The sequence below is a fragment of the Crinia signifera genome, chromosome 5 (assembly GCF_055691185.1).
Source record: "Crinia signifera chromosome 5, ASM5569118v1, whole genome shotgun sequence".
NCBI lineage: Eukaryota > Metazoa > Chordata > Amphibia > Anura > Myobatrachidae > Crinia > Crinia signifera.
Genome location: NC_139221.1, coordinates 83942908 through 83964122, shown reverse-complemented (window position 1 = coordinate 83964122; position 21215 = coordinate 83942908). Strand labels below are relative to the sequence as shown.

The window sequence follows — 21215 nt, the reverse complement described above, 5'->3', positions numbered from 1 at the left end:
TAATAAAAAAAAAGACACTAGATGAAAGCTAGCTCTGGGTCATTTTAAAGTTAGTCCTGGTAATAAGTAACATAATACAGTTTAAAATTCCATGAGAAATTTTCTACGGGTTCTACGCTCGCCACAAATTATGTTAAAAAAAGTAACTTAACGCCATGCCAACATGGATAGTTCATACCTCCACTATCCATGTTGGCATGGAGTGGATTTTAAATAGCGTGGCGAGCGTAGCGAGCCCGCAGCATGGGCGAGCGAAGCGAGCCCTGCAAGGGGACTCAGACGCACGGCGCCATGCTGGCGCCATGAAACTACACAAGTACCAATTTTATTATATGAATTGAAGATCGTTGTTGAGATGAGGGAGGAAAAAAAGGTATGCTGATACTGAATATAAAATCTCTAAAAATAATTAAAAGATCCGTAAAAAAGATTTGAATAATGTACGCCACTAAATATGTATAACAGCATACAATACTAAACTAAAGCAGAGTACACACTGGGCCAGGGGAAGCCAACTCCAGTCCTCGAGAGCTAACTGTTTCCAGCTCACCTCAAAAGATACACAGGTGCACTCATTACTGATTGACACATTAACATCGTGAACGTTGGTCATGTGCGCTACCAACAGGGCAGGATTAAAAATGAAAACCAGCCCAAGAAATTTCTGGAAGCAGCCCTTTTGGAGACGGGATCTGAAGAAGCGGACGGGATACTCCTTTCACATAGGGAAGACCATTTCAGCTATCCTAGCATTTTTGCTAAAGTCCCATATGCAATATTGTGTGAATGTCACTACAATGCTCTTCCCTTGTGTACATCAATTTCCCTGAATGTCTAAGAACTGTGACACCCATTGTCAGTGCTGCAATTATGCTTTCCCTAACAGAGTACAATCCAGAATGGCACATCGACTCATCTGGTCCTGTACCCCAAACTACATTGAGACCCACCACCCACTCACCAGAATGCAATACATACAACACTCAACCACTGCTGACAATAATCAAACACCCACTAATGGGTAGGTGAACTTTTAGGATTTCCTGTGTCTGCAGAGTAAAGGGGTGTGCAATACACTGAAAAGGCACCAGAGGGGTTACATTAAACTATTTGAGTGCCAAGTAAGATTGTCAAAATAGATGTGAAAAATTGGCAAGCAAACATTTTTATTCATCATAATGACATGTAATGTTTACCTTATATAGGAAAAAAAAATATATATATAGTACACTTACACCCCCCCCCCCCCCCCCAGGAATGAAGACCAGGAAGACCAGCACTCAGGCGTAATTCAGGTGCAGAAAAAAGGCGTTTTTATTCCATGTGCAAGCAACAATGGCTGTCCCGACAGCCGTTTAAACTGGGCTTTAGCCAGTTGTCATCAGGGGAACAGAACACACAGCAGTCCCAGTTTAAATACAGTAATTGCGCCAAAAACAATGTAAATGAGGACCATTTGACCTCACTGTGTCGGATATGACGTCACAGGTGCCCTGTCAGGTGGAGAGGGTGCGTGGCGCTGTGGTGAGTGACAGTGGGAATCCCCGTCCTGTCAGCCAGTGGTTGGCTCGCTGCGGGGATCCCGTCATCAGCTGTGTGTATGCCGGGCGTTGCTAGGGAACAAACGCAGCAGTGGCAAGGGGCGAAAAAGGATCGTACAGTGTGTACGTGAAGAGGGAAGTGAAGTGTCCAATGTGGCACCCGCAGAGTCTGGTGACCCTTGGCAAGCATCAACCGTGTGTGATACGGTGATGGGCAATAACCGGCTAACCATGTGTGTGTGTCAGATCTATTCACAGTATCAGGTGTTCAGTACTTTTAAATGCGGTAATGCTATCAAGTCCTCTTATCAATAGAAATAACCACACAAATGATGTGACACACGGTGGTGTCCAACCTATAACATGTTGATGGAGAGCGGTAATGTGGCGAGAGGTAACATAACAAAAGCATGGCATCCAAAATTGCAGCATCACCTGTACATATAAAACAATACATGGGATAATCAAATTGTTGGACACACAGCAGTTTCACCCTAATGGAGGAAAAAGACATGTTTATAAGATCAATGGAAAGACACACGGCGGTGTCCAGAAATTCAATGCAACTGAAGTCATGATCTAGTAATCAACATACATAAGTGACGACACAGCGGTGCCCAGTCATATACAAGAAAAGCAACCGAAGCAAATCATGCTTAGGTGGGTCAACATGCATAAGTGTCGACACACAGCGGTGTCAATCTAAATAAGTCTGGAAACTCATAGGGAAAATTGCATTGCTAGCCAGAGTGTTCATCGCATGGAGTTCATAGGGTACGGCGTTGCGTTGCGTGTGATCATATGGAAAGAGGGGTTACAGTATACTAGTATTTTTAAGGAGAGCAAGGTAGGAGGCATGCATTGCACATCATGTGTGTGTGTATACTGTATATCTATGTATTGTATATGAATGCAATCTTCTTGTGCAACATATCTGTGGGGATAACTAAGGGGGTACACAATTAACCAAATGCATTTTCAGCTTAAATGGCCTGATATCCTGATTAATGACCAATGGTCATATCAGCCGAAAATGGAACCACAATCGCATGCAAACACATGGGATCAGGGATAAGTCCCCGCTCCAACGTGTTATCGCTGGTTCGGAGGCTGATTATTCTTTGGGTAATATACCCATTAAGTGTGGTTATCAGGGGATAGCTGGGATAAGGGCTAATAGGACAGCCCCTAGTAAACCTATTAGCAGCAGTAAAGTATTGTTGCTAATAGGACACCCACCTTAGTATCTGTAACATTACATCAATAGTAAACCTCACTATTAACCAATTCCAATAATTAGCTTAAGGGTCTAAAAGGCTTAGCTTTCAAAGTTAGTATTTATCTAGAGTACATAAAGCAGTACACATAACCAACATCCCAATGTTCATTAGCAGGGGAAAATGCAGGTTTCTAATAACTATCCCCCCAACACCCTAACCACCAACACTGCTGATCCTGCCAAGTATCGACTGTGGCTGAGCTCAGGAAACTAGGAGCCTGTAGAGGAGGTGGAGTCTTGATGCACCACAATTGCATAGGAGCTGCTGAGAATACACATGTACAGCAACTCCCCCCAGGGCCATCTTCCTGCAAGCACAGCTCAACTTCCCTTCACTCTCTGGCTGGGATGTACTAAATAAGATTGAGCCACCCTATAGCTCCCCTTTGACAGCCTGGCTGCTCAAGGTCCAGCCCCTGCTTGTTCCTTACCGCAGCCAATAATTCTGGCAAACTGTTTCTTGCAGAGGAAGGGAGAGAGAGAATGCAGAAGTCCTCCGATGCTGCACTCCATTGCTGAATACCCTGTTCTATCTGACGCATGACCCCCCCATCACTGCCCTGGCTGCTGCCAAGTTGGTTTCTTTGTGTGGACAGCATGGCTCTGGCTTTAATGAGCTTTTACACATGTGTAAAAGTTTATATACGGGCAGCCTACCAGCTGCTGTTAAAATAATCATTTGGAGCATGGCCAAATGGGGAATCCATTTGGCGACCCATCCGCCCCTGGCTCCCACACAGCTCATTCTGACAGGATCATTAGTGACTGCATGTACGGAGCAGGTGACATGAATGATATCGATCAGTGTGTATGCACTATATTATTGCGGAAATCGCTATGAATACCCAGCATAACAAAGCTCAGTCTGCAAAAAATATCAATCAGCAAAATTATGTTTCAATTGCTATTTAAAAAATATTAAAAATTAATTGCAGTGAAACCGTGAATTAAACATCATCACAGTGAGGCTCACAAAGTATTAAATAAATAATATGTAATACTAGATTTTAAACAAACAGAGCCATGATTATCAAAAAGGCTCACAGGAGCAACAAAGTGTCTATACAAATTGTAATATAATCTATAAACATTAATATGAACTACTGACCTCACACAATAATGAATTCAACAATTATGTGCAGTGACACCAATATAGCTTATTAACTGGAGGTCTTTAATAAAGTTGGATACCTGCAGTCTGTGATTCCCTGTAGTGTAGATAACTACAGGTTGTTTTTTTGTTTGTTTTTTATTTTACTGAGGAAGTAGTGAATACTATTCAAGCAAAACCAATGGCCACTATCACACAGCCAGGCAACGAACTACTAAACTTAACAATGGCAGCATATTACCAATATGAATGATATACAGTATTATAACACATCCTTTAATTGTTACTCCACTCCATGATGTTGGTAGGAAGGTCTAATCGTTTTTGGCTGCATATACTGGTCAATTTATACACATTTGCAAGACCTGGTATATGCAGTAGTGACCTGCAACAGCTACAGTGTGGTGTACATCTCTTTATAACATGCAATAGGGTTGTAATCAGGGTTATTTTTGTGCAGGCTCTAGCAGGAACTGTGGCCCTTATTCTAGTTCACTCATTCTGACAAAATATTTCTTAGATGGACAAAACCATGTGCACTGCAGGTGAGGCAGGTGTTACTTGTGCAGAGATAGTTAGATTTGGGTGGGGTTTTACACCTGCCTCACCTGCAGTGCAAATGGTTTTGTCCATCTAAGAAATATTTTGTCTGAAAGAGTGAACTAGAATAAGGGCCACAGTTCCTGCTAGAGCCTGCACAAAAATAGCCCTGGTTGCAATGATTTGGGCAGGCAATACTTGACAACCCTGTTCCTTCAACTGTTGGTAGGGGATTTTTTAGAAACCTCTATAAATCCATCATACCATGCAACAATATTGACCTATCTTTATATTACTCCTGTAATATTTCAGTTATTAGAATAACAAGTATGGGAGGACTAAACCTGTATGGTCATTAGTGAATTGGGTACTTGTGTATTATCTGGGCACCTGATATTTTCATCGGGTCGGAAAAATCGCGTCCATCGCATCGCATGCAACAAAATCACATGCGATTTTTCCATAGGAATCAATGTTAAATGGTCCCTGAGAACATTAAGGTCAATGTGAAATGCCCCCCAGGCCCCCCATTGTTTCTATGCCCCCTTATTGTTAATACCACCCTACTATCAACGCCAACCCGAAGCGTGGCAAGCGCAGCGAGCCCGCGAGGGGTGGAGGTACGCGTCCTCTGACCTTTTCATACCCCCACTATCCACGGCGGCGTGGAGTTGATTTTATATAGTGTAGCGAGCCACCGAGCCCGAAGCGTGGCGAGCGCAGCGGACCCCGCGAGGGGACGCGCATTACTTCACTGGTATTATGCGTCCCCTCGCCACACTATATAAAATCAACTCCACGCCGACGTGGATAGTGGGGGTATGAAAAGGTCGGAGGACGCTTACCGCTGCGCTCGCCACGCTTCGGGTTGGCGTTAATGGTGGGGTGGCGTTAAGAATGAGGGGGCAAACAAACAATGGGGGGGCCTGGGGGGCATTTCACATTGACCTTAATGGTCTCAGGGACCATTTAACATTGATTCCTATGGAAAATCGCGTCAATCGTCAATTGGCATCCAATTAACAATATCGGGCACCCAGATAACACACAAGTACCGTGAATTGTGACAGTGCTATAATTTGGACACAGCACATTGGGGCAGATATATTAAGCCTTAACAAGAGATAAATGCAAGTGTGATAAGGAGAGATAAACGTCCAGCCAATCACCTGCTAACTGCCATTTTACAGGCTGTGTTTGAAAAAAGTCAGTAAGGAGCTGATTGGCTGGACGTTCATCTCTCCTTATCACCCATGAATTTATCTCTTGTTAAGGCTTAAGACATCTGCCCCATTGTGTCTACAAATATTTTAGCTAAATTAGAGAAAAAAATATCTGAAAGGTGCTATTATTTTGTACATATAATAAAAACGTGAAAATTAGTATAATGTCAATATACAGAACCAGGGTGCACATGTGTATATATAAACGATACACATAGATTAGAATATACTGCAGGCAAACGTTAATGAAATTATCAACGAGATGAATAGTAAAGCAATACCATCCCCAGGTTTTTAGCTAATGTGAAAATTTAATTTTCTTTATACAAATATATCAGTTACCTTAAGGAGGTTATCTTTTGATATCATCACTTTCACATTTGGTTCTGGAGCTGGATTTCCCCATTCATCATAAAGTTGGATAATTAGAGGCTTTTGGCTTTTTTTCCCACAAACCACTGTAACAGACTGATTTATTAAAACATATTAGTTCACCAGAGGTCTCCTTGTAATGCTAGGTACATGCTTTAAAAAATTGAACTCACAATATGATCAACTTTATGATTTTCTCAGTGACTAAACAATTTTGATAAAATCAACGGTACTTGTGAGTTATCTGGACGCCCGATTTTTTGATTGTATGCCTTAAGTTAAGGCATACAATCAGATACGATGCGATATCGCATCGCATCGCATCGCATGCGACCATCGGATGCGATGACCCGATTTTTCCATAGGAATCAATGTTAAAATGATTCCTATGGAAAAAGGGGTCCTTTTCATACCCCTACTATCCAAGTGGGCATGGAGTTGGATATAAACCTGTGGCGAGCGTAGCGAGCCACCGAGCCCGAAGCGTGGCGAGCGAAGCGAGCCCCGCGAGGGGACGGTATTCCGTGTCCCCTCGCGGGGCTCGCTACGCTCGCCACGCTTCGGGCTCGGTGGCTCGCTACGCTCGCCACAGGTTTATATCCAACTCCATGCCCACTTGGATAGTAGGGGTATGAAAAGGACCCCTTTTTCCCATTGAATTCCATGTTAAAATGGACTCAGTCCATTTTAACATTGATTCCTATGGAAAAATCGGGTCATCGCATCGCATCGCATCCGATGGTCGCATGCGATGCGATGCGATGTGCCCGATCCGACCCGATTTTGAAATCGGGCGTCCGGATAACTCACAAGTACCAAATCAACTTATTATTCTAATACAAAGGATTGGTCATAAAGCTTGCCACAAACTTCATGTTTTAACTATGTCCAGAAATGTAAGCCAGGTAAGTGGAAAGGCGTGAACACTTAAAAAATGTGAACAATATCAGCTCATCACTTATGACAAATGATGTGCAGTGGGTCAGACCCAAATTATCTAATCTGAATGCTTTTGGAAAGATAATCATCCCAGGGTATACACACTCTTGCTGCTACACAGAGCACAGTGATCTATGGTCAGCAATGTCGCTGCCTGATGACCCTTGCGTCTGGCTAGTAGGGTGCCTGTAATGGAAACCTGCAGACAGTATTGCTCTTGCAGTGCCACCCAGAGCATTATTTGCTGTCTGGGCACCTGCTAAAAGTAGATTAGGATGTTCCAACATTGCTGCACTTCACTGTACTTTTGTCCCCAGCCATTCTGCAAAACATTATGACAACATGAGTTTAGGGGGTGGGCCCGGGGCGGCACCGGAACCTTCAGCACCTTGCTACAGCACTGTATCAGCAATAACTTACTGACAATTAGAGAACAGAACCAATACAATCAGATAATCTTTGTGGCAAATCAAGATTTTATTATTTATTAATATGATTTATAAAAATTATTTACAAGTTGTAGTATGCACAGAATTGGTATGTTGTATTTGTTTGAGTCTCGTTATACTGAGTGCATCAAAATAATCGGTACTTGTTTCCTAGCACGGCGCCCGTCGGGTTGACCACATGCCTTAAGTTTAAGGTACTTAAGGCATGCGATCGACGCGATGGACCCGATTTTCTGTCAATCACCAGTGTATTTGCCGGTAAAAGAGAAAATCACGTTGATCGGGTCCGATGCGACTGACGCGATCTTCCCATAGAGAATGTTAAATGATTTTTAAAGTTAAAATCGCATTGATCGCGGGAAATTATAATGGCCCGCGATCAACGCGATTTTACATAGGGAACAATGGGAAATGGGCCAATATGGCCAATTTCTCATTGTATATGGTTATAAAGTATGGTTAATGCCCCCCATTGTTAATGCCACCCCACTATTGACGTCAACCCGAAGCGTGGCGAGTGCAGCGAGCCCGCGAGGGGCGGCGGTACGCGTCCTCCGACCTTTTTCATACCCCCACTATCCACGTCGGCATGGAGTTGATTTTATATGGTGGGGCGAGCGCAGCGAGCCACCAAGCCCGAAGCGTGGCGAGCTCAGCGTGCCCCGAGACGGGGCGCGTATACCTCTGAAGTTATGCGCTTTCGCTCGCCGCGCTTCGGGCTCAGTGGCACGCCACACTATATAAAATCAACTCCACGCCGATGTGGATAGTGGGGGTATGAAAAGGTCGGAGGACGCGTACCGCCGCCGCTCGCCACGCTTCGGGTTGGCGTCAATAGTGGGGTGGCGTTAACAATGGAGGGCCATTTCAACCATCAGGGGGGGGGGGGGTTTGGGGCTTTTTACATTGAAATCAATGTAAAATTGGGTCTCAGGGACCATTTGACATTGATTCCAATGTAAAAATCGCGTCGATCGCATCGCATGTGATTTGGTTGGCATGCGATGCGATCGACGCGATTTTTCCAACCCGATCAATACAATCAAAATCGTGGGCGCCGTGCTAGGAAACAAGTACCAAATAATCTTCTATATACTATTTGTTTCAAAAAAAAAGAACGGTTTCATCTGCTCAAACCATCTAGTCAGGTGCAAGACAAAGCAAATACGGAAACTGGTAGTTTATACTGTAGATATGTTATATACTCTCTCTATACATTATCTTGTTGTAATACAGATCCTTTATACGAACCTCAGGCCAATCTATCATATCAAGTTTAGCCGGAGGGCCAGCAACAAGTCTCACTTTCAAATAGGTTGAAAAACTTCTCCAAGCAAAGCATAGCTCTTTGTTTTCTAAAGGACCTACATAAAAAGCAAGCCCATTGACAATTATAGATTGTGTGTCTTCCTGCAAAAAAAAAAAAAAAAAAAAAAGAGAAAATAATATCACTATTCTTCAGCAATGGATACACCCCTCCGCTCCTTCATTATAAATGTTCTGAAAAAAACTTTTTTATGTATTCAAGATGTATTGGATGGAGACTCCATTAGAACATAAAGACAACTTGCTAATTTTTTTTTTATTTGAGAATCTTTAAATTACACTTTGGACATTTCAATAAAAAAATAATTTATAGCTGCTTTAGAATGACTCTATGGTAAGAGACCACAATATTTTCATCCCATCCTCCCATACAATTTAGTTGATATCCTGTATCATGTACAGGGCATTTTTGGGCTACAGGCGATACTCTTCCTCCTTCTTTCACTTTCCTATCTCTTTTATTCTTCCATTTTTATGTTGCATACATATGTACACTGGTTATACAAACTCATAATATTTCTGTAATTTTTATATGGTAAACGATTTGATTTACAAATGGTCTATATCTATTTGATATTACGATTGTAATATATATTGCAATTAAAATGTTAAAACTCAATTAAAAACAATTTGGAAAAAAAAAAGTAGTATCACACAGCAACTACAAATTGCACTTTATTTCCATTTTTGCAGGTTAGCCTGTAGTTACACAAAACCAACATACTGTCAACCTAAAATAGCCATTAGAATATACTGCATCAAGCTATGATGATTTTGGAATGATAGAAAATACATAGCTCATAATGATTAAATAAATAAATAAATAAATACCTGGAAAGATACTTTCATTTTACTTTTGTCAAGATTAAAACCAGAAACACCCAGGCAATCAAGACATGAAGAAGACAGTGTTTGTATCTGATTTCCAAAACGATCTGTCAATGTTAATTCTGCAAGTTGTAAACACACACAACAGAAACAAATTGACTACACAGCCAAAACAAATACATAGCAACAGTTTGTTAGGCTGAGAAAAAAAAGACATAAGTCCAAGTTCAACCTATAACTGATATCCTGCGGTGAAATTGCCCAGGTGAGGTTACAGTCTATGTAAAATTAAAAAAATTGTCTAACCCATTTTGAAAAGTATCAATTGAATTTGCCATCACATCCTTCTCTGGCAGAGTAATTCATATCTTAACTGCCCTTACGGCAAAGAAACCCTTCCAAGGCTCGGTGAGAAACTTCCTCTCCTATAACCTTAGGGGATGACCGCATGTCCTGTGTAAACTCATCATGGTAAACAGATCATCAGCTAGTTCCATGTATTGACACTTTATGTATTTGTTTATATTAATATAATAATATATTAATATCAGAATCTACTTATTTATTTAGCACCCTCTACAAGATAGTAGACAGGATCTGATTGGTTGACCATAGCAACATCACATGTGAAGTAGAATACACATCTTAGTAAATTTCCCCCAATGACTGTAAACCCTTAATAAATTTTGTTGCTCTTCTGTGAACCATTTCAAGTTCCAACATGTCATTTTTATTCTGTACACTGTATTCTAGATGAGGCCCTACCAATTACTACAAAGTGGTATTATTACACTGTCTTCCCTAGCCTCTATGTCCCTTTTTATGCATACCAGTACCTTATTTTCCTTCACTGCTGCTTCTCGACATTGGGCAGTTCCACCAAGTCTTCTTTCAGTGAGTACCCCAAATCCTGCTCCATTTACTACTCCTATATATTTTCCCCATTTAATTTATAGATAACATGCTTGTTCCTTCTCCCAAAATGCATAACTTTATATTCATCAATATTAAACCTCATCTTCCATTTAGTAGCCCAAGCCTCCAGTTTGAGTCTTTCTGTAAAGAGACTACATCCTAATCCAATTTAATTAACTTACATAGTTTAGTGTCATCTGCAAAAATGGACACTTTGCTCACTAGACCATCGCCTAGGTCGTAAATATATATATAAAAAAGTGTCCTAGCACAGATTCTTGAGGAACACCGCTTAAACTTTAGCCCAATGAAAAAGTTCAATTTACCACAACTCTGTTCCCTATGTTCTAGTAAATTTGTTACCCAAGTACAAATTATGTTACCCAGTCCTATCTGCAATATTTTGTAGATAAACCTCATGTGAGGCACTGTATCAAAAGGAATTAGGAAAATCTAAGTAGACCACATCTACTGCATTGCACTGGTCTAACTTCTCACTCACCATCTCATAAAAGCTAATTAAATTAGTTTGACACTACCTATCCCTCAATGCTGGTTCTGACTGATAATCTTATTGCAAGTCAAGTACTCCTGAATGTCACTATTTCCCTACTAATGATGTCAGGTTTACGGGACTATAATTTCCTGTATGTGTTTCACTTCCTTTTTATGTATTGGCACTACATCTACTATTCGCCAGTCCCTTGATACCCGGCCTGGTGAATTTTTGTTCTGTGAATCATTCAGGATTTATTTCTGCACAGATTTTGCCCACTTTGACCCAACTTTCAGTAACAAAACTAACAAACATACAAGTCCAAAAGGTTTATAATGCCAAATAAATCCGGTCTACAAAAAAAGATGAAAAAAACCAAACAAGTTTATTATTTTTATGCCGAAAGTAAAAAGCTCCTTTTAAAAGTAAAAAAATATATATATCTTTTTTCTATTAGTGCAGGAGAGGAGGTAGTGTTCCTTACCGATTTCCCCCTTTAGTTCTTCACCCATGCGGATTACATCAGATCCTTTTAACGTGCATTTCAAACGTGCTGGCTCATCAGGAAGTGGTCTGAGACAATGAACACAACATATTCAAAACTCATTAATGATATTCAGTCTCTTTTTGTCTAAAGAGCATTTTTTTGTTATAAATATTGATAGATATCAGCTGGTGTCTTGACTTTAAATGTTGCATTGCACCTGCCTTTCTTCACGTGTTCAATACTTTTTCCATGTCATTTCACATTATTACACAACTTAATTTATGGACATCTATGGTTTGATTTCTTTGCTTGTGTGGATTGCATGGGTAGTTTTGGACATTTGTTTAAAATGTCATTACAATAACCCCGTTACAAATATATTTACTTATAAGTTGATGTGTTCCCCCAGTATGGCAAAAACAGAAGCATGGTTTATGGGTTTGGCTTTCCCACAAGTCTACGCTCCCCACATACTGCTAAGCCATAACCCCAATTTTGAGTACACACCTTTGTCCTAGTCTTCGTTACAAAACAAGTTGGGAGAAAGTAGCTAGTGATAACAGTTAAGTACATTATATATAAATATATATATATAAAACAAAAAATAGAGTGTGCTTCTGTTGTAAACCACCACCAACAGATTCAGATGGGCTGTGCGTAACTATGGTTACAAGTTGTAACCATAGTTACGCACAGCCCCAGCGAAATCCCGGAAGCTGTGCGTCCAGAGCTGCGTTCCAGCGTTTCACCGGAAGTACCATAGCGCTATTCAGACCTGAGTCTGTGGCGCCTCCCAGCTCATAGCCCCTTTTATTTGGTATAAATAGCCGGACGGGAGGGCAGTCAGATCAGCTGGCTGACCCTGTCCATACCCAGGCTGTTCCTGCGCCGCTGACTATATGATGTTCACTTGAAAAACGTAACTATGCTTTGGTTCTCATACTTGTACATGTCCTTTTATTCAGCATAACATGTACCCACTGTATGAAGCTTTTGTATATTGTAGGCTCCTTGATAAAGGTCCATGTTGGGACCGAAACGTCGGGGCTTGTATACCTTTGATTTCTTTATGCTGTGTTGACCCAGCTGGAATTAAAAACTTATCTTCTTTTAATCACAAGGCTTATCTGTGATTTCGGAGAGTGCTCTGCTTCCATACCTCCGGGTGTGGATACTTTTTGATTATTTCTTGGGGCATGCTGTTGCATGTACCCTTGCTGGGCACCCCATTGCTGTCTCCTTTTGGGTGAGAGTGCGGCCATTCCACTATATATATATATATATATATATATATATATATATATATATATATATATATATATATATATATATATATATATATATATATATATATATATATATATATATAATGACTGGCACTCCGTAATCCAATAAATCTCCAAGACCGGGGTGCAGCTGCCAGGCGAATGGATACAGGGGGGGATGGGCGGCACTCACACGGATTTCCTCAAAAAACACTACCACACAGGTAATGAGGTCGACGTTTCGGACGTCACTCCTTTATCAAGACAAGAACAACAAATACATCACAAGCACATACCTATATACCACATGTAAGTGAGCGACTTCCAATCCGGGCTCTCCAGGAGGTGTGCGTCGGTTCCCCTCACTCTTCCGGGTTACCCCGTACTTCCAGCATCGACGTCATGCGTCATCCCGCACCGCCGTCTGTCCAGTGTGTATGGGGGTTGCCTGGCAACCAACCTCCGAGTCGCACCGTAACTGTGGAAGAAGAAAACATATTAATAATCACAGTGAATAAACACCAAAAAAGTGGGCCACAGTAGAGTACAGTCCAGCAAGGCAATATCACGCTGAGAAAGCAATTTACAGAAAGATATTTAAAGAGAATTGTTCATTCAGACCTTTCGGCCTCATGGTTTCCAATTTATGTATCCAATACACCTCTAACTGTAACAATTTTTTTGTGACGGTCCCCACCCCTGGGGTCTAGGGGGACATGATCAATGATCACATAGCGCAGACTGGCAAGACTGTGTTTTTCAAGGGCAAAGTGTCTCGTGACAGGTTGGTCATTATCATTTTTGTTGATGGCAGCTCTAATCGCAGAGCGATGGAGTGCTATCCTCTCTCGAAAAGTTCTCACGGTTTTGCCCACGTAGCACTTCCCACAGGGACATTTAATCATGTACACTACACATGTGTACTCATACAGGTGACCGGGTGTCTAATTTTAAATTTGATGCCAGAGTGAGGGTGGCAAAAGAATTTAGTGTTCGACATTCCGCTGCATGTCGTGCAGCCCAAACATGTATAGCATCCTCCTTCTTTGACACGAGTATGGGGAGGTATTCTTTTAGCAATGTCCGTCCGTACCACCCAATCGCGTATATTACGGCCTCTTTTGTAACATGACATGATGGAGACGTTTTTTAACTTCACCAGATCCCTGTCCTGTTGGATAACTGGCCATAGGTTTCTTGAAGCAGCAGAGAGGATTTTGTCAGCATCGTTGAATCCCCTAACCCAACCAATGCGATCTTTTAATTGGTCTGGGTCAGGACTCTTCCTAACTAGGAGAGATTCCCTGGTGCGGGCATCAACTTTAGCTCTTGCCCTCTGCAGGGTAGCTTCATCGTACCCGCGTTGTTTGAATTTGGTGGTCATGTTACACAGATGTTTCTGCAGCATCTCTTCATTATTGGTGATGCGTTTCACCCGGATCAGTTGGGACAGGGGCAAACCTTTGATTAAGGCTGGTGGATGATGGCTTTAAGCACAAAGCAGTGTATTACGATCGGTGGGCTTAGAATAGATGGATGTGTTAATCTGTTGGTTCTCAATGGAAATCAGGACGTCCAGATAATGAATCGAGGATTGACTAAGGTAAAGGTAAACTTGATGGGGCAATCTCTGTTGTTGATCTCACTCATCAAATCTATAAATTCATGTTCTGATCCTGTCCAGAAGAGCTGCCATCAACAAAAATGATAATGACCAACCTGTCGCGAGACACTTTGCCCTTGAAAAACACAGTCTTGCCAGTCTGCGCTATGTGATCATTGATCATGTCCCCCTAGACCCCAGGGGTGGGGACCGTCACAAAAAATTGTTACAGTTAGAGGTGTATTGGATACATAAATTGGAAACCATGAGGCCGAAAGGTCTGAATGAACAATTCTCTTTAAATATCTTTCTGTAAATTGCTTTCTCAGCGTGATATTGCCTTGCTGGACTGTACTCTACTGTGGCCCACTTTTTTGGTGTTTATTCACTGTGATTATTAATATGTTTTCTTCTTCCACAGTTACGGTGCGACTCGGAGGTTGGTTGCCAGGCAACCCCCATACACACTGGACAGACGGCGGTGCGGGATGACGCATGACGCCGGAAGTACGGGGTAACCCGGAAGAGTGAGGGGAACCGACGCACACCTCCTGGAGAGCCCGGATTGGAAGTCGCTCACTTACATGTGGTATATAGGTATGTGCTTGTGATGTATTTGTTGTTCTTGTCTTGATAAAGGAGTGACGTCCGAAACGTCGACCTCATTACCTGTGTGGTAGTGTTTTTTGAGGAAATCCATGTGAGTGCCGCCCATCCCCCCCTGTGTGTTTATATATATATATATATATATATATATATATATATATATATATATATATATATATAGTTATAAAGTACATTTATTCTAATCTCTCATATCATCTATATATGTCTAGTGTCTGTGCGTCACGAAATACCACCATCTGTTGGCAGATTGATAACTACCCGTGTTTGAAGACAGACAGCGCCATCGACATCAAACCTGTATATCATTGTTTAGTGTCATCTGTCAAACCACTGTCAGATGTGTGAGGAAATCGAAGAAAAGTTGGAAGTCGTTTATGGGGACCTTTCACCTTTGATGACAACCATCAGATATTGGGTCAATGAATTCAAGCGTGGTCGTACAAGCGTCCACAATGAAGTGCTTCCAGGTTGCCCAATTGAGGTGACGGATGAAATGCTCAACAAAATCCATGATATTGTATTGGCAGACCGACGAGTGAAAATCAGAGAGATTCTTAAGATCGCAGGCATCTCATTTGAACATGTGTAGAATATCCTACATGAACATTTGGGCATGACAAAGATATCGTTTAGATGGGTGCGGGGTTTGCTCACTGTGGACAACAACCGGAATCCAATGGAAACTTCAAAGAAGTGTTTGGACCGGTTTGGAAGTGAGATGTGCAATCCGAAGGAATTTCTGCGCCGCTACGTGACATGGATCCATTACTACACACCAGAAATGAAGGAACAGTCAAAACAGTGGTCTTCTCCAAGCAAACATGCATCAAATAAGGTGAAGATGGTCCCATTGGCTGGAAAGGTAGTGGCCACAGCTTTCAGGGATTCGAAAGGCATACCCTTCATGGACTATTTGGAAAAGGGAAGAACGACCACAGGGAAGTATTATGCTAAATTATTGGTCAGATTCGATAACACATTGAAGAGAAAATGGCCCCATTTGGTGAAGACAATTGTGGTATTTCACCCACGTCCCCACATCAAAATTGGTGGATTTACTTGCACATCTGCCATATCCTCCAGGTTTGGCCCCATGACTAAACATGAAAAAGTGGCTCCGTGGAATGAGATTTGCATCGAACAAGGAGGTCATCGCCAAGACTGAAGCCTATTTCGCAAAGTTAGACAAATCCTATTTTTGGGCTTTAAAAAGGGAGAATATGGTTGGGCCAAGTGTTTTGAGCTAATAAGGGACCATGTTGAAAAATAAATCAAACTATTGGTAATTTTTTTTGCCTAACACGGGTACTTACCAATTTTATCAATTACCCTTTGTATATATACTGTATATTATAAAGGGCAGAGTTGTGAACTCATATTAAGGCTGAATCAAATAAACAGAACTCTCACATAGGAAATTCCTGTATACAGTATATATTAAAATTTTTGTTTTTCCATAGACAAAAAAACGTAACGGTTTCACATGTCCTATTCAGGCTTCTTCTACACCATCTGAAATTTCACAAAACTACTAAACATCTACCACTCAAACTAAAAAAGTAGGGGAATTAAGATCATCCTTGCGAAATACAATGGTGGAGCTGCCCAAAGGCGTTAACTGTGTAATGAATTGAAATGGATGTTATGTTTATAGTGAGGCATGTTTTCCTAAATTAAACAAATTTATATATATATATAGGGCGTGGCTTATTCTTGCTGACGGAGTGACGTCCTGTCTTCCACCTGTGGTCCCGGTGCTCCCGATCGTGTGCGGCGAAGTCCTGAGGCTTGGTTCAAGGATCCCTGGGTCTGCGGCTGAGTGGCGGTGCTTTGGCACAATTCGAGGAGGTCCACCGAGATTAGGCTTCTACTAGGCTGGCAAGCATATTCATTTAAACTTTCAATGTACGTGAGCCTTATTGTGCAGTAAATTTGTCTTGAATTATATGCTCATGGTTGCGTCTCTTCTCTGGTTTTTTGCATATATATATATATATATATATATATATATATATATATATATATATATATATATATATATATATTGTAAAATTATGTAGATTGCTGATGTCACATCAGAATTGACTCTGGAATACTGAGCGGCAAATTATTGTTTTTACGACACATATGGGTATGTACTGCTTATTATCACTACGTGGTGTTTACGGGTAGCTATACCCAGAAATTTTTGGGTAGTCCATTTTTTGTCCTTTCTTCTCCACCTCCATTTGTTCTCCGTCTCTCTATGAAATTGTTCATGAATGTATCACTGATATTGTGTATTACAATTTTACAGTTATTGCTGATTACTATATCCGCCCCTGATGAAGTCATGTTTTGACGAAACGCGTTGGGCTAATTGTGATCAAGACTACTTGAATTGAACAACAATCATATCTGTTCATCAAATTGTATTTCTGAGATATCCCTAACTATAAGGGCTTTTAAACTTGTACTTGTACCATTTTTATATAATTTTTATATTTTATATTAAATATTGATTGTTTGAATCTACTATTGTTGTATTCTAGCGCACTCTGATACCCCCTTGTTTTTTCCATTTCTATCATTTGGGTCTTGTCTAACAGAAGATCCTTCAGAGGTGCTGCTTCCATTCCTAATAGCGCATCTCTTCATTATTGGTGATGCGTTTCACCCGGATCAGTTGGGACAGGGGCAAACCTTTGATTAAGGCTGGTGGATGATGGCTTTAAGCACAAAGCAGTGTATTACGATTGGTGGGCTTAGAATAGATGGATGTGTTAATCTGTTGGTTCTCAATGGAAATCAGGACGTCCAGATAATGAATCGAGGATTGACTAAGGTAAAGGTAAACTTGATGGGGCAATCTCTGTTGTTGATCTCACCCATCAAATCTATAAATTCATGTTCTGATCCTGTCCAGAAGAGCTGCCATCAACAAAAATGATAATGACCAACCTGTCGCGAGACACTTTGCCCTTGAAAAACACAGTCTTGCCAGTCTGCGCTATGTGATCATTGATCATGTCCCCCTAGACCCCAGGGGTGGGGACCGTCACAAAAAATTGTTACAGTTAGAGGTGTATTGGATACATAAATTGGAAACCATGAGGCCGAAAGGTCTGAATGAACAATTCTCTTTAAATATCTTTCTGTAAATTGCTTTCTCAGCGTGATATTGCCTTGCTGGACTGTACTCTACTGTGGCCCACTTTTTTGGTGTTTATTCACTGTGATTATTAATATGTTTTCTTCTTCCACAGTTACGGTGCGACTCGGAGGTTGGTTGCCAGGCAACCCCCATACACACTGGACAGACGGCGGTGCGGGATGACGCATGACGCCGATGCCGGAAGTACGGGGTAACCCGGAAGAGTGAGGGGAACCGACGCACACCTCCTGGAGAGCCCGGATTGGAAGTCGCTCACTTACATGTGGTATATAGGTATGTGCTTGTGATGTATTTGTTGTTCTTGTCTTGATAAAGGAGTGACGTCCGAAACGTCGACCTCATTACCTGTGTGGTAGTGTTTTTTGAGGAAATCCATGTGAGTGCCGCCCATCCCCCCCTGTATGTGTGTGTATATATATATATATATATATATATATATATATATAAATATATATATATATATATAGTTATAAAGTACATTTATTCTAATCTCTCATATCATCTATATATGTCTAGTGTCTGTGCGTCACGAAATACCACCATCTGTTGGCAGATTGATAACTACCCGTGTTTGAAGACAGACAGCGCCATCGACATCAAACCTGTATATCATTGTTTAGTGTCATCTGTCAAACCACTGTCAGATGTGTGAGGAAATCGAAGAAAAGTTGGGGAAAAATACGAGGAAGGGGCCCCCCCGTATCTATCTATCTATCTATCTATCTATATATATATATATATATATATATATATATATATATAGATAGAAGAAACAGCGGCACTCAAAGGGTCTTGTTTAAATCTTTAGTACCTGTATTGTATTTCCATTATATATATATATATATATATATATATATATATATATATATATATATATATATACATATACATATGTAAACGTCCTGTGTGTAATCCCAAACGGGTAACAGAACTGACAGCACCAGTCATTAAAGATCCAAATCAGATAAAGGAATGCAGGTTTAATAGATCCAGCTCACAACAATCCGGAGCATAAATGGACACCCAACAGGCAGATACAATGTTAATACATTACTCGTCTCCTCGACGGCCGTTTCGGTGCATGGCACCTTCATCAAGAGGGGTCATCAAGACACTGAACTCAGGACCTAAAATTTAAAGGGTATCCGATGACATACTCACCTGGCGGCACTCAGATCATCAACCTCAGGTGCAGCGGTCGCACACTCCGATCACCTCTCGCGCCGTAGCAGAATGTACACAGCGTCACCATATACCGGAAGTACAGGCGGCGGTGTGGAACCAATCCACCGCGCGCAGCATAGAGGGAAGGAGAAGTGGTTCCACTGTCCCCGGAAGTGACCGGGTCGCAAGGCGGTTGTCATGGTAACCAACCCACATTTACAATACGTGCTTAAAAGTGAACCAAATTACCATATTGAGGATAAATAAACACTACTGTGGGAAGACATAGAAACTGTGTATAAAATAAAGAAAAATTGACGAGTCAAAGAATGAAAGATTGAAAGATATATGCATGTGCACAATGCGTCCCTGTAGTTCCCTTACATCAGGGAGCAGGTGACCGATGTATGTTCACGCATAAATGCACAATCAATCAATACTGCCTGCAGGTACAATGGACAATCACAAAGGCTATCAAAAATCTAGCCTTTGTGATTGTCCATTGTACCTGCAGGCAGTATTGATTGATTGTGCATTTATGCGTGAACATACATCGGTCACCTGCTCCCTGATGTAAGGGAACTACAGGGACGCATTGTGCACATGCATATATCTTTCAATCTTTCATTCTTTGACTCGTCAATTTTTCTTTATTTTATACACAGTTTCTATGTCTTCCCACAGTAGTGTTTATTTATCCTCAATATGGTAATTTGGTTCACTTTTAAGCACGTATTGTAAATGTGGGTTGGTTACCATGACAACCGCCTTGCGACCCGGTCACTTCCGGGGACAGTGGAACCACTTCTCCTTCCCTCTATGCTGCGCGCGGTGGATTGGTTCCACACCGCCGCCTGTACTTCCGGTATATGGTGACGCTGTGTACATTCTGCTACGGCGCGAGAGGTGATCGGAGTGTGCGACCGCTGCACCTGAGGTTGATGATCTGAGTGCCGCCAGGTGAGTATGTCATCGGATACCCTTTAAATTTTAGGTCCTGAGTTCAGTGTCTTGATGACCCCTCTTGATGAAGGTGCCATGCACCGAAACGGCCGTCGAGGAGACGAGTAATGTATTAACATTGTATCTGCCTGTTGGGTGTCCATTTATGCTCCGGATTGTTGTGAGCTGGATCTATTAAACCTGCATTCCTTTATCTGATTTGGATCTTTAATGACTGGTGCTGTCAGTTCTGTTACCCGTTTGGGATTACACACAGGACGTTTACATATCATTCCCTTGACCTGGCACGGTCCCTATCAACAGTCAGCGTGTGCGTTTGCTCTATGGACTATACATATACATACATACATACATACATACATACACACACACATATACACACACACACTGTACTTTGCACTTAAAAGGGAACAAAGTTTGTTGGGAATATCTGTGGAACTCTGGTTGCTCCAAGACACTGCTGAAGATTTTGGTTCCCAGGAGGTGCTTGGGCACGTGTAAAAGAATCTAGGTGTGCTTATCTATATCCACACATGCCGTTATGATACCCCATCTGGTAGATGGTGGAAGTATTTGTTGATATTCACTGACATGTATCTTATTAAACGATATTTCACTATTCACATGCAGGGGCTTAACATTTGGGAGTCAGAGGAGACAGGACAAACAATTTGAAGGTGGCGTATGGATGAAATGTAGAAGGATGAAAGACTCTTCTTTCGTTCTAATACCTAAAGTATTGTGCTGGATTATAATCTATCTATCTATCACTGCTGTATCTATATTAATGATGTTTTGGGGAACCACCATAACCTTTTATTGATATTATTGCCAAATAGCTACAACTACATCAGGAATTTTTTTTAATGTCATCTTGCTGTACATCTGTCAAAATTCAGCCTTTTTGGAAACCGACCATCACCATCTGGTGGT

General features: G+C 41.3%; 1 protein-coding gene across 1 annotated transcript in view; it reads right to left on the bottom strand.

The window, feature by feature from the left end:
• Nucleotides 1-21215, bottom strand: part of SMCHD1 (structural maintenance of chromosomes flexible hinge domain containing 1) — a 178814-nt gene that overhangs the window by 36945 nt on the left and 120654 nt on the right. Inside the window, exons 27-30 of the mRNA XM_083187559.1 lie at nucleotides 11504-11592; nucleotides 9612-9730; nucleotides 8706-8864; nucleotides 6037-6162 (exon numbers count right to left, since the gene is read on the bottom strand). Coding sequence (XP_083043685.1) covers nucleotides 6037-6162; nucleotides 8706-8864; nucleotides 9612-9730; nucleotides 11504-11592 — 493 coding nt within the window. The remainder of the gene's footprint in view (nucleotides 1-6036; nucleotides 6163-8705; nucleotides 8865-9611; nucleotides 9731-11503; nucleotides 11593-21215) is intronic.